Source organism: Artemia franciscana, chromosome 5, assembly GCF_032884065.1.
Source record: "Artemia franciscana chromosome 5, ASM3288406v1, whole genome shotgun sequence".
Lineage (NCBI taxonomy): Eukaryota > Metazoa > Arthropoda > Branchiopoda > Anostraca > Artemiidae > Artemia > Artemia franciscana.
This window is the reverse complement of record NC_088867.1, coordinates 14,656,250-14,670,906: the sequence shown is the minus strand read 5'-3', so window position 1 is coordinate 14,670,906 and position 14,657 is coordinate 14,656,250. Positions and strand designations below refer to the sequence as shown.

General features: G+C 33.9%; 1 protein-coding gene across 5 annotated transcripts in view; it reads left to right on the top strand.

The window, feature by feature from the left end:
* LOC136027011 (hepatitis A virus cellular receptor 1-like) overlaps nucleotides 1-14,657 on the top strand; it is a 64,049-nt gene that overhangs the window by 18,321 nt on the left and 31,071 nt on the right. For all 5 annotated transcript variants that reach the window (XM_065703908.1, XM_065703910.1, XM_065703907.1 and 2 more), the window contains exon 3: nucleotides 7,020-7,079. In XM_065703908.1, coding sequence (XP_065559980.1) covers nucleotides 7,020-7,079 — 60 coding nt within the window. The remainder of the gene's footprint in view (nucleotides 1-7,019; nucleotides 7,080-14,657) is intronic.

Genomic DNA, 14,657 nt, shown 5'->3' with positions numbered 1-14,657 from the left:
CGTTCTTTAGCCTCAAGCCTGTTTCCTTGCTGTTCTTTTGATTCCTCGGCATGCTTTCTTTTCTGACTTTCTCTATCAGCAGCAAGTTTTTTGGCATAGACTCTTTGAGCATCTTCATCGGCTTTTGCCATTGTAAGTTCATCAGTCATTTTAAACTTAAACATTAATAGATTTCTACGTGAACATATATGTCTTAAATATCTTTAATGACGTCACCGTCAAAGCAAAAATGACGACAACTAACTTCATGACGTCAGTCAACACAGAAACATGACGTCACCTGACAGACAGACAGACACACAGACAGACAACTTATTTTTATATATATAGATATATGTTTTTAACTACGTAAAACTTGCGAATATACAACATTCTTCGATGTCCCATTGTCTGTGCATATAAATAGATTGTCAGGTTTACCGACTCTCGAACACGCAACATAAAATTGTCCATGGGAAAAATAATCCGTATTCAGATCTATACCTCATTATTCTAATGATTACCTTTGAGCTTTGGTGATGGTGATTGCTTATCGAACATTCCCTGTGTCCCCGTCATATATCCCCCTGTGCCCCCGGCGTCCCCGTTGTAGTTATGTCACTGTGTCCCAGTCGTCATCTATATTCCCTGTGTCCCGGTGTCCCGGTCGTCATTTGTGTCCCGGTCTGTAATTTCGTCAGTCGACAAACATGACGTCAGTCGACAAACAACTTCATGACGACATACAGTTCAATCCTTATAATGACGTCATGCGACAAACATGACATCAGTCGACACACAAACATGACGTCAGTCGACAGACACACAAACAAACAACTTATATATATATATATATATATATATATATATATATATATATATATATATATATATATATATATATATATATATATATATATATATATATATATATATATGGATATTCTGTGGTAGCCACAACACTGTGCTGGGTAGAGAATTTAGAGTGGCGAAACCCTATATAGGCCAGTGTATTCTCCTGATGAGCCCTTATGTTGGGTGTTGCCTCTGAATTATTTGTCTATATTATTTTTTCTATTGTTCGGTAAATGACGACTTATACTTATTGACGACATGACTGCCTGTCCATGGATTATTCTTTATGGTTGATTGTGTGTGGCTATACTGTTTGACCTATGTGATTGTATGGATGAGTAGGGTTAAGGCCTCATTCAAGTGCTGGTCTATATTAATCACTAATTTAGGAAAACAGTCTTCCTTTTCTCCTTCTGTCTCTTTGTTTTTTTTTTTTTTTTTTTTTTTTTTTTTTTTTTTTTTTTGTGTTTGTGCTGTAGCATTGGTGATTTCTCTTTTCATGATATATATATATATATATATATATATATATATATATATATATATATATATATATATATATATATATATATATATATATATATATATATATATATATATATATATATATATATATATATATAGATGTATTCTCATTCAGCAGTCAATGAGTGAACTTGTTTGACTGCATTGAAATTAACACAGCGAATGTTATGTAATATTTTGACTCTGTAAATACTTGTGATAGCATGAAATAACTGTAATTGATAATTGGAGAAGAAGGAGTTTCTTGCTGTAATTTTTGGCCAGCGATTTCTGTTTTAAGAAAGATATTTTTGTAAATATCTTTTGGTGTAATACGTTCCTTTTTAACGCATATGTTCATTGCACGCTAGGAACTAGCGTGGGTAAATATATGGAATTTTTGGCTATTAGGTGGTCTAAGCCAGGAATTTTCAAGATTAGAATTAATGAGCTAGTCATTTCTGGAAGTAAAACAAGAAGGTTTTACTTCCATATAGACATATAGGTACTTGGGAATCATTTTCGAAGAGTTTTTATCTTTCAGTTGTCATTGAGATCATCTGTGTGTAAAATTAGTCCAATATTCAGGGTTTATACATGAAATAAAATATTATTTTACTTTTAAAATTATTAAAAATTCTTCATCATTGATTGATATAATTTTGCCTAAGATATTGTCCTATTATTTACTTAAATATATTCCCTATTCATTTTAAACCTCTCCATATAACACAAATAAAGAATTCTTGGTATTTCTTTCTTGGTCCGAAACTACTTTAACACCCCGCTCTTTATGCTAAAGTTTGATTCTTTCTCTTGATTCTACTTTTTAAGACAGTGAAAAAATTAGCGTAAAGAGCGGGGCGCTGATGAGGAAGCAGCCCTTTCATATACGAAGTAATTTCTGTTCGTTTTAAGTTGTAATGTCGCTCCTTACTTCCCGTTAAAAAAAACTTGTTTTTTTTATTTAATTTCTGAACGTTTTTGAATCAATGCATGTTTTGATTTTGGCTCTCCGCAGATGAATAATTAAAACGAAATTTGCATATTTATTTTTTTGGCTAATTGGCTTTCTCGTAGTTTTGATCGAGTGATTTTGAGAAAAAAGGAGCGGGAGAGGGGGCCTAGTTGCCTTCCGATTTTTGGGTTACCTAAAAAGGCAACTAGAACTTTTAATTTTTTACGAATGTTTATTAGTAAAAGATATACGTAACTTACGAATTAGCTTACGTAATGAACTTCTGTATTCACCTGTTTTTATTACGTATATGAAGGGATTCACCCCCTCGTCAGTACCTCGCTCTTTACACTAAAGCTTAAAGCTTGTACCAATTTCTTAAAAATGACCCCTGAATCACAAAAGCCGTAGAATAAATAGTTGAAATTACAAAATTTGCTTTAGCGTAAAGAGCGAGGTATTAGGAGGAGGTGAGCCAATCATAAACGTAATAATTTCTGTTCGTTTTAAGTTTTAATGCTTCTCCTTACTTTCAGTTGAAAAAAACTTCTTCATATTTATTTTATCATTTTTTTTAAATAATGCTAGAAAATCCTGCTCTCCCTTCATGAAACTTTTCTTCCTCCATGACAAATTCACCAAGGAAAGTTCCCCCAACATATCCCCCTCTTCTCAACCCCCCCCCCCCCTCACCCTAAAAATCCCACAGAAAACGTCTGTACTCTTCCAAATAACCATTACTATATGCAAGCACTGTTCAGAGTTTGTAACTTGTGGCCCCTCCTACGGGGACTGTGGGGGAGTAAGTCGTCCCCAAAGACATAGTTATAAGGTTTTTTGACTATGTTGAATAAAATGGCTATCTCAGAATTTTGATCCGGTGACTATAGGAAAATAATTAGCGTGGGAGGGGGCCTAGGTGCCCTCCAATTTTTTGGTCACTTAAAAAGGGCACTAGAACTTTTCATTTCCATTAGAATGAGCCATCTCGCAAGATTCTCGGACCACTGGGTCGATACGATCAACCCAGGGGAAAAAACAAACAAACAAATAAACACGCATCCGTGATCTACCTTTTGGCAAAAAATACAAAATTCCACATTTTTGTAGATAGGAGCTTGAAACTACTACTGTGGGGTTCTCTGATACGCTGAATCTGATGATGTGATTTTCGTTAAGATTCTATGACTTTTAGGGGTTTTTCCCCCTATTTTCTAAAATAATGCAAATTTTCTCAGGCTCGTAACTTTTGATGGGTAAGACTAAACTTGATGAAACTTATATATTTAAAATCAGCACTAAAATTCGATTCTTTTGATGTAGCTATTGGTATCATAATTTCATTTTTTAAAGTTTTGGTTGCTATTGAGCCGGGTCGCTCGTTACTACAGTTCGTTACCACGAACTGTTTGATACAGGAAGTAGATACAATCCATTGAAAGAAGTCTCAAGCATTCCGAGGCAAAATTACTACTGGACTTGGCAAAGTCCAAAAGCAGCTCAAAAAAGTTGGCAGAAATAACCTGTACATAATTATCCAAGTGAATAAAGTGCTGGATTTCCAGCAAACCTCCAAGATCTATGGATTTTCTTATACTCCATTTTCCAAAGTTAAACATTTTACAATTTGAATATGATGACCCCAGAAGAGTCAGTCACAAACTTTCGCTTTACAAACTTTCAGAAGAGTCGGTTACAAACATCAGTCTCTGAAATAACTATCGTTTTGGGGGCTAAACTTAAAGTAAGGAAAGACACTTGTTCAAAGATTTTGAATCTCAAACCAATCATTCCTATTTAAAAAAAAAATTAAAGATGTACATCTGTCTACAGGTTCGTGTATCCTCTAAATGAGGAATATTATAAGTGGGTTTTGCAAGTACAAATCAAGACAACAGCAACAGACCCACTACAACAGCCACGGGATGACGAAAAGAAGAAGCTGCGATCTCCTTCCCAAAAAAAGCTGAGAAGGGAGAAAGACAATCTGTAAAGACCTAATTAGTTACCTTGCTTTTTTTTGTTTTTTTTTTGTTTTTTTTTACCAAGTATTTGAAATTTCCGAAGTTGGTCTATAATAATTTGGGGTTAAGATTCGGTTTAAATGATCAAAGCAGTGCAAGAAAGGTAAAAACGCCGCGTTTGAACCCTAAGATAAACCTTCACTATTCCTGAGAAAACCCTGGCGAAAAAGTGTCGTAACAAATTCGACAAAAAACCGAAGTGCCAAGAAACCAAGTCCTACACTTTTGTCGTAAATATACTGTTTGTACTGTTTATTTGTTAATCTGTTACCCCGCGGCAGGGGTACTAAGGGTTGCTTCAAAAACAAAATATAAAAAAGAAGAAAAAAAGAAAAATAAAGAAAACACCAGAAAAAATAAAAAATAAACAGAAAAAATACAAAAAAAACGGAAAAAAAAGAAACAACACAAACAACAATTGAAAAAAAATAAAAAAATCAAACAAAAGTAAAAAAAATAAAATAAAAAATAAAAATAAATGAATAAAAAAAAATGTGCTACAACTAAAAATAGGCTTACCAATAATCCTGTTGCGAAATATTAACCCGTCAAAGCTTTGCAATGGCACTCAAATTGCCATAAAAAATATGCAACAATCTATTATATGCACAGACAAGGGGACAATTGTATATCCACAAGTTTTATGCAGTTAAAAATTAGCACCTTGGATATTCGCATTTTTTTTTTAACCGTTATATATACAATGATCTAACGGTTAAATATCATATTCATATATATGAAGAGAGGCATTAGGATATGCGCGTTACATAGCAGAAGACTGCTCAGTACATAGTTACATAGTTAAAGACTGCTCAGTTACATAGCAGAAGACTGTTACATAGCAACAGTCTATTTATATGCACAGACAATGGGACAGCGAAGAATGTTGTATATCCATAAGTTTTATGCAGTTAAAAATTAGCACCTTGCATATTCGCATTTTTTTTTTCTAACCGTTATATATACAAAGATCTAACGGTTAAATATCATGTTCATATATATGAAGAGAGGCATTAGGATATGCGCGTTACATAGCAGAAGGCTTTGGACGCTGGGAAAACTGAATTAAGACACTGAATGCAATGAGGAGAGAAAAGGAATCCAATTTACGGTTTGCGCCACACATGAGAAGTTTGTCTATAAGGAATTATGAGGCTACTAAATTGCAATATATTTTGCAATAGATTTTTTGAAAATTGCAATAGATTTTTTGACCTAATAAATTTCATCCAAACAGGACAAAATCCTACCAAAAGGTCTCTCTGACTAGCGGCTTTAAACTGGTGGTTTATTCATTTTTTGATCTACCATACATTAAGCTCCACAGAAACCGATTTTTTCAATTACATTTTTCTCGAAATTTAAAACAAGTTCAGATACGACCTTATTGCTACCATAAGACGATTCATCAGTTGGATATTCAGTCTCTAACGAACTATTTTTATTATTCTCATATTTTTTACCGTCCCCTCTCACTCACTGGCCTCTACTTCAGCTCGATTTAGAACACATTTACTCATCTCAGTCAATTGGGAATGAGTTAGATTTTCAAGCTTTGCTTCGGGCCATTTGCTTGTTTTGTTTTGTTATTTATATTAATAAACCCCTCTTTCTCTCTCTCTCTCTCTAAAAAAAAAAAAAAAATGAGATTTCAAATCCGTTTTACAGCAAATATGCCTACATTAAACTATAAAATAAACTACATAAAACTATATATATATATATATATATATATATATATATATATATATATATATATATATATATATATATATATATATATATATATATATATATATATATATATATATATATAAAATAAAAAATAAAAATAAATGAATAAAAAAATGAAAAAAAGTACTGCAACTAAAAATAGGCTTACCAATAATCCTGTTGCGAAATATTAACCCGTCAAAGCTTTGCAATGGCACGCAACTTGCCGTAAAAAATATGCAACAGTCTATTTATATGCACAGACAATGGGACAGCGAAGAATGTTGTATATCCATAAGTTTTACGCAGTTAAAAATTAGCACCTTGCATATTCGCATTTTTTTTTCTAACCGTTATATATACAATGATCTAACGGTTAAATATCATATTCATATATATGAAGAGAGGCATTAGGATATGCGCGTTACATAGCAGAAGACTGCTCCGATGAAATTTTACTTACGATGAATAACACAATCATCTTAGGCTGCAAATTCCAAAATAAATAGCGGTACTTAGCGTTCACTACTCCCACAATACCTTCAAAAAGTGCCTGACACCCCGTGGCATGGGGTACTAAGGGTAGCTTCATAAGCTTTGTGCAATTAAGCGATTTACTACTTAGAGATGAGTAACTGGCAGTATATATATATATAAATATATATATATATATATATATATATATATATATATATATATATATATATTTATATATATATATATATATTTATATATATCTTATGCTAGGAATTGGCCACGCTGGGTTAGCCTCCTTTGTCCCTTTTTTCTCTCCGGCCTTTATTTTGTTGGGTCTTTGGTGGATTATAAAATTTATTCTGATAAGAATTTGCCTTTGATTCGAGCTTCTCTCCCTGTTGGCTACATTTGAATATTTTGGTTTTTTACTTTGTTTGTAAAATAAAATTCTTGAATCTCATATTGTTGTTGTATATATTATTACAGAAACAAATTTGTCTTTATTTTAGCCATTGACTACAACTATGAAAACTACAACCTTACCTGCAACTACAACAAATCCAACTACAGTAAGTAAACTATTGTTACTAATCTTCAAAAATTACTTTTCTGAACAAAGCTAATTATTTTGTTTAATTTACTCCGCATTTATTCTTTATTATTTCATCATTTTCTTGATACTGTTTATACCTACGGCAACATTGAAGGAAGTATTTGGAAGTATTTTGATCCCCAGATATTAAACTTAACAATCTTTTACTATGCTCCCCAGAAGATTATGCACCCTTACCTGACTCCTCCCCTTTTAGATAAAAATACGTTGCAGCTGATCTTTTTGTTATTGATTGTATTTCTCACCATTCTTATATTTGTTATTATTTTGTGAAAACACTTTATTTTTATTTAATAGCTAAATAATACCTCTCTTTAATGTTCCTTTTTATGCTATTTTGTACTGGTTGTATATCTTTAAGTCATTAATTTTTTAATAATATTTTTAAGTCATTACTTATTTTCTTGATGTTTTTATATTATTATTCGTCTATCATTAGAAGATATTTTATCTCAAATAATTCAATAGATTTATTTTAAGGTTTATGTTTCCCAAGCAGGCTTTTGGCCTTTTTTCTTATCAACCAGCACACCGTCTTGATTTTCAAATAAAGAAGGCAATTTTAATATTATTTAATAGCCTAGATCTAACTTCATCCATCAAAAAAATTAATTTTTTGAACTTTTGTTTATATTTTCTTTTAGAAAAAAAACTGAAAAGGTTTTTCAAAATTATGGAATTTTGCGAAAAATCTACAGCTGCAATTTAACACGAATAGACAAGATATTTGTAACATATTCGTCATTAATTTCAGATCTATTCATTCACTGAACCAGATTTTTCATATTGAGCAAAATTTTCCCTAGAGAATAAACAAAACTTTCTTAAAAATTGAAAAAATATTACAGCTAAATGGTTTAGGCCTTTCAGAGTTTTCCTGTGACAGATTTTGGCAGTGCAGCTTTATTGGAAGATGATGAATAGCCTGGGGTGTGGGTGGCAAGCGGATGCTAATAGAAGCGAGTGTGTTTTTTTGGGCACTCCAGTTATTAGCTTGCATGTCTATATTTGTGTAAAATGTACCAGCCTGAAGTGTTTGCCAGTCATCGATCGCCCTGACCATGGTAATACGCTTAATGTTGCCAAATTTTGAAGGAATTACCCTTCACCAATCGCCAAATCCATCACCTTGATTACAGTGTTGCCACATTTTGTCTCCTATAACCTAAAAAACCATAAAAATACTTTAAATCACAGAAATGCTTATTTAGTATATGTTTTGCAAATATAATCTGACAACGTCTTTGCTTTTTAAATAAACATGCAGATAGGGAGTGTTGCCATGACGAAATTAAAGAATGATTGATTTCCAATAGTTTTTCCATCCAAAATCTTTTAATTAATGAAATTAAACATAGGAATTATTTTATAAGAAAGCGTAGAATAAATAAACGCATTTTTCTATTTATACTGTTAAAATTAACAAAAGAATATGTTTCAAAGAGCAGATACAGACTGTACAAAAAAAGGCCTGGGGCGGATCCAGAGAAGGCACGGGGAGGAATTTGACCCCTCCCCCTTAATTTTTTCTATCACCCTTATTTGTTTTTATCTCTTTTAACACTTTTAAAATACATTTGTCCGTTTAGGCAATTATTGGGCCCTTGTAACGCTGCCCCCTCCCTAGATTACGCTCTACGTCCACCATTGTAACATGAGTGTTCAAAAGGGAAAGGGGAGCTAAGCCAAGATTCCTTATTAATATGATTGGGGGTAGTGGAATTTGCTGGAAATTGGTATGTTCAGGTTAAGGAGAAATAAATAAATTTGCCCACTCCCTCTATAAATAGCATCAATGCAATTAGCTCAGAGCATAGAGATTCTAAAGAGACAGATGTTTTTTTTTGGGGGGGGGAACTATTCCATATATGCTTGTGTAGTATCTCATTTGAAAGCCCTTTTTTCCCTGATTCAAGACATATACGTCTTAGCATGCTTAAAAGTCTTGGATTCAAATTATTTCCCAAATAATATTTTTCTGATAAATTCAAAATAACAACGTAGGCCATGGCCCTGCTTCGCTGATTATGGCTTATACAGCGTTTTTATTTTCTGAAGAACGTTTACCCGTCTATTTACCAAAAAAACTCAATTTGTTCCCCATTGCTAAAGGTCTTTGTGACTTTCTTATTTAATAAAACCATTTTTCTTTCATCACCCTGATGTTTAAATTCCATCCTCAAGGTCACAGAATGAGAAAAAAGTTCCTATCCATGTCAAAAAGTGTAGCGCTTTCAAAAGGCAGATGAGACATTTCAAATGAGTTGTCGCTAGCCAAAAGTAGAAGCACAATTAGCCCACAGAAGAGGAGATTCTAAGGAGTCAGATACTTTTTATGGGGACTGCTACATATAGGCCTATAGTAGTTCATTTGAAATCCCTCTTTTCTCTGATTCAAGGCATATACATCTTAGCACGTTTAAAAGTCTTGGGTTCAATTTAGTTCCCAAACAAGTTTTTAAGGCAAATTAAAAATAACAACGCGGGCGATGGACCTGCTTTGGCTGATTAAGCCGTATATAGCGTTTTTATTTAGTAAAGAGCATTCCCCCTTACATTTATCATAAAATTTGATTTGTTCCTCATTGTTAAAGGTTTTACTAAATAAAAAAGCTATACAGGGTAAAATCAGCCAAATCAGGACCATGGCCCGTCATATTATTTAAAATTTGTCAGAAAAATTTTATTTGAGAACTAAATTGAATCCAAGACTTTTAGACGTGCTAAGATGTATTTGTCTTGAATCAGAGAATTAGGGTTTCAAATGAGCTACTACACAAACATATATGGAGTAGCCCCCAAAAAGTATCTGACTCCTTAGAATCCTCTCTGCTTTGGGATAATTGTTTTAAAGCAAATTATAGAGGGGGGGGGCAAATTTATATATTTCCTCCTAATCAGAAAAAAAAACTTCCAACGAATTCCTCTACCCAATCATATAGAAAAAAGAAGCTTGTCTTAGCTTCCCTTTCCCTTTTGAACTGTCCTATTACAAAGGTGGAAGTAGAGCATAATCAGGAGGGGGGTCGCCCAATAATTGATTAGACTGACAAATTTATTTTAAAAACTGGTTAAATAGATACAAACAAAACAGGGTGATTAAGATAGATTTTTGGGGAGGGGCTCACAGTTTTGCCCCACACCCCTTCTGGATCCACCCCTAGCCTGTTACATATTTTATACAGTCTGTATCTACTCTTTGCAACTTATTCTTTTGTTAATTATAACAGTATCTATTCTACGCTCTCTTATAAAATAATTCCTAAATTTAATTTCATTAATTAAAAAAATTTGGATGGAAAAACTATTGGAAATCAATTATTTTTTAGTTTTGTCATGGCAACACTGGTAAAACATGCTAAATGAGCATTTTTATGATTTAAAGTATTTTTAATGGTTCTTTAGGTTATAAGAGACAAAATGCAGCACCACCGTAACCAGGGTGATGGATTGGGCGATCGGCGAAGGACGATTCCTTCAAAATTTGGCAACACTGAGCATAGGGCGATGGCCAGGGCTACCGGTGATGGGCTATTACACCAGGCCGGTTAAAATGTCCTTTTTAAAATGAGTTTTCAAAACAAGTTATCTGCAATATTTCGTGGATGGCTGAATAGATTGAGTTTAAACATTTAATAAATCTTAAAGGGGAGGGGGATAAATCGATCTCGAGTTTTGGCTTGGAAGAATGGAGTAAAGGTAAATCAAACAGAATTATGTCTTTTCACTTGATAACCACCAAGCTATAAAGCGTGGGGGAAGGAGGAGACATTTGCATTTGCATGTTGGGAGAATAGAGATTTATTTTCTCCAATCTGCCTAAACGTTTTTGCACTATTTGTGTGCCCATGTTATCAAATAGCCTTTCAGCAATTTCTCAGGAAGGGCTTGGGGGATCGGGTTGAACTTCCAGGGAATGTTGGGGTGGAAGCAATTGGACTTTGAATTTTTGTTTGGAAGGTGCTAAAATGTTTTGTCAAATATCTGACTAAAAATTTTTGCAATGTAGGCCTAATCTCATTTAGAACAGAGAATGTATCTACGGTTCAAGAGTGAGGTAGACTGACAGACCCTAGATGTACCCAAATAATTAATTCTCAGAATTGCTATCATCTGTATCTTCTTGGTCTCGTGAGGCCTTTTTTGAGGGGTCCTCACCTCGGTTAGCGTTGGAGATGCGGTTGCTCACTGGATGGTCCATTGTTTTGTTAAGTAGCAATCGGTGACTTCAGATTTTTCATTTCATTCTGCAATGATTGCAACAATTCCAAAACTGCATCCTGATTGTTCCTCTATACAAAATTAATATTATACCACACCATAAATATCGGATTTTCCACACCTAAACCATTAAGATACAAATAATTACCTTGTACACCAATCACCAGGCTAAACAAAAACTATAAAATAATTTTTTCCCTATAATAAATTAACGCGTGTTAATAGACAGAATTGAATCCAAAGAAAATACCTTGGATATTGTCTAACTGCTTAATCTCGTTTACCGCAAAACAGGGACTGATCTGATTTAGCGATATAGAAATCGATATAGAAACTCGGTTTCGATATATCGATATAGATATATCGATATCGATATATATCGATATCGATATATCGATATAGAAACAATCCCCCCAGAGATTTGGGTTGCCTTAACCCCGTCTTTGCCTTGCAAAACTAGAGAAGCTTTTATATGTCCATTGAGGTAATGGTGACGTCAAAACTTTTTTTTTATCCACTTAACAGTTACAGGGCTTGTTGAAAAGGCCGATGCAACTTCAATGACGACGAAAAACTTAGGAACCAGATCTAGTTGTATTGATTCGTAACGTCTGAATTTTTATTGATTTTTTTTATTCCTGTTGAACAGAATTTGTTTTTGTATGAATGACCTTAACTTGCGTCTATCAAAATAAACTAACAGTGACAAAAAAAGAACATGAAAACAAAAATCTAATAAAATCGTGGCCTAATTAATGTGTTTATTCAAAGTCTGTCTAGGTTTGGGCGTCGGTATTGCCTCTACCTTGTAGAAGACAAAAACTATGAAAACTTTCAAAGTGTGTAGCTGAAAACCTCCATTCAGAGGTAGATATTGGGGTATTACCAAAAGATATTCCAAAACGGCATTGCTGATCTGATTTTGACCGAATTTTCAATTTATGTCTAAAATTTAAATTGTAAATTTTGGAAATATTCCAACAATTAGCCACGTATTCAATAAAAACAAATAGAAATATATATTTAAAAGATTTATAAAAATAAAGTAAAGAGTAATATTAAAACCTAAAATGAGCAGAAATAAAGTCACATTTAAAATCAGTACCAACGATCGTAAATATATAAACAAAACCTAAACCCAGCTGAAATTAAAACCACTAAAAGTACTTCCATTAAATTAGAAATAACAGAAGTTAAAATGGATGAGTTGATAAAACATAGAACAAACAGAAATCAAAATGACAAATCAAGTCTGGCTGAAAACGAATAAAATAACCTGAACCAAGTGTTGGACTATCACCATCTCAATTCCTCTAGATGTATAATTGCAGGGCAAAAGGGTAGTCCGTGGAGATTTGGTCCAAAACAGGATAAATCCTGACTTGGTTTCGAAATCGAAGTAAAAGCTTCGGAAGAACTTGAACAAAAACCAGACTGTCAAAGGCCAATCTGGAAAATCCTACAACATGGCTGTAGACTGACACAGTGTGAAAGCTACTTAAGGCCAATCTATGGAATTTTAGTGACACGGGGAAAAAACAAGCCAAGTCCTCACAATGGGATGATGTGAACTCCAGACTGGGGACTGACTTGCAGTAAAAACAAGATAAGTCCCGACTCAATAAAACAACAATTGAAGTCTTGACTTCATTTTAAAAACGAACTAAACTCTAACTGTGCGTAAAAGTAAGGAATTTAGTAGAAGAGAGCATGTATATTTAAAAGATTTAGCTTGGACATTTAAGTTGTACATTTAAGAGAGTATGGCTTTCGACAGAGTATTGCGTCGTGTTCTACTGAAGAAACATTACGCTTATTGTGTCAGAGGAAGTCCGTTAAAGGTGATTAAAACTTTCCTCCTGATTGTTCACTACGGATCGTTCTTGACTGGCTCACCTCCCTTGAATATCCAATAAGGGCAGGCCTACCCCTGGGTATTATATCGGGACCTATGCTTTTCATTCCTTTCTCTAACGACATGTGCGATAACCTTTCGAGCACTCTGCATTACCTTAACAATGACACCACAGCACATTTATTCATCCCAAAGCATTATGACCCAATAAAAGCCTACTTGCCACTAAAGACATATTGAAAAAAAAATCAGGCGAATTGAAAAGTGGTCTGCCTGGATGCTAAGTTTCAGTGCATCGAAAAAAAAGAGCTGATGGTCTCGCGCTCGAAGCTACCACGCATACACCCCAACAATTCGATGAGCTTTGTCTCCTTGGAATCCACATCTTCTTAAATCTCTCTTGGAACACCCACCTTGGACGGGTGAGAACCTCCTGTGTAAAAAAGCTGGGGTCAACTCTTCGCTAAAAAAAACTCTTCTACCACTTTCCTTGTCTTGTTTCAGACCCATTGCCGAATTAGGATGCCCACTGTATGCTGGTGTCCCAAAAATGTTGCTGGCACCACACTAAAAGATCCAAAATATGGCTAATAGGGCAGGTTTAGTCATTTTCCAAGACTTTAACCAGTCTGTTAGTGGGAGATTGGATGCAGAGTCGATGGCTTGTTTCTACAAGTATTTAAATCCACCTCCTTCTCTAGAGCTTTCTTGTGTTGTGCCTCCAATTGTCCAACAATGAAGACAGGCACGAAGGAAAATAGCAGGATCCAGTTAACTTAAAATTGACAAGCCGAGAACAGAGATCTTGAAGAACAGTTTCATCCGACGTTACACTTCAATATGGAATGATCTTCCTGAAGAATTTATCACTGAAAATTTATGAAAGGGTCTGCCTTTTGGGGAGCATATGAAAGGGTGTATATGAAGGGACCTATTCCCTTCTCAATGCCCTACTCGTTACGCTATAATTCTTAAGAATTGTTTTCGTTTTAAGTTTTAATGCTGCTCCTCGCTTTCAGTAAGGAGAGCAGATTTAAGTGCATCGGAAAAAGATAGACTTGAATGTATGGGCTGAAGTATGAACTCAATCAACTATGAACATCAAATGTATGAATTCAAAGTGGAAATTGTAATTTCTATCAAAGAAATATGTTCAGGGATGATAATTTAATTATTAAACTGACTTGTTTGGTGTATTTTTTACAAAAATGAAGTATTGTGAAGAAATTGATGTAAGGGCCGCAAATGCATCTATTGATTCAAAATTTAATGTGAAAGCATTCATAAGAAAAATGGAGCTGTGGAAGACGAATTTGGAAAAAAATTTATATGTTTTCACTTTTAAATTTGTGCGCTCATGATACCATAGAAGCAAACAAAAATGAATTTGTTGAACACTTGGATACATTGTTAATTCATTTCTTGAATTAGTGTAATGATTTTGATACGCGTGGATAC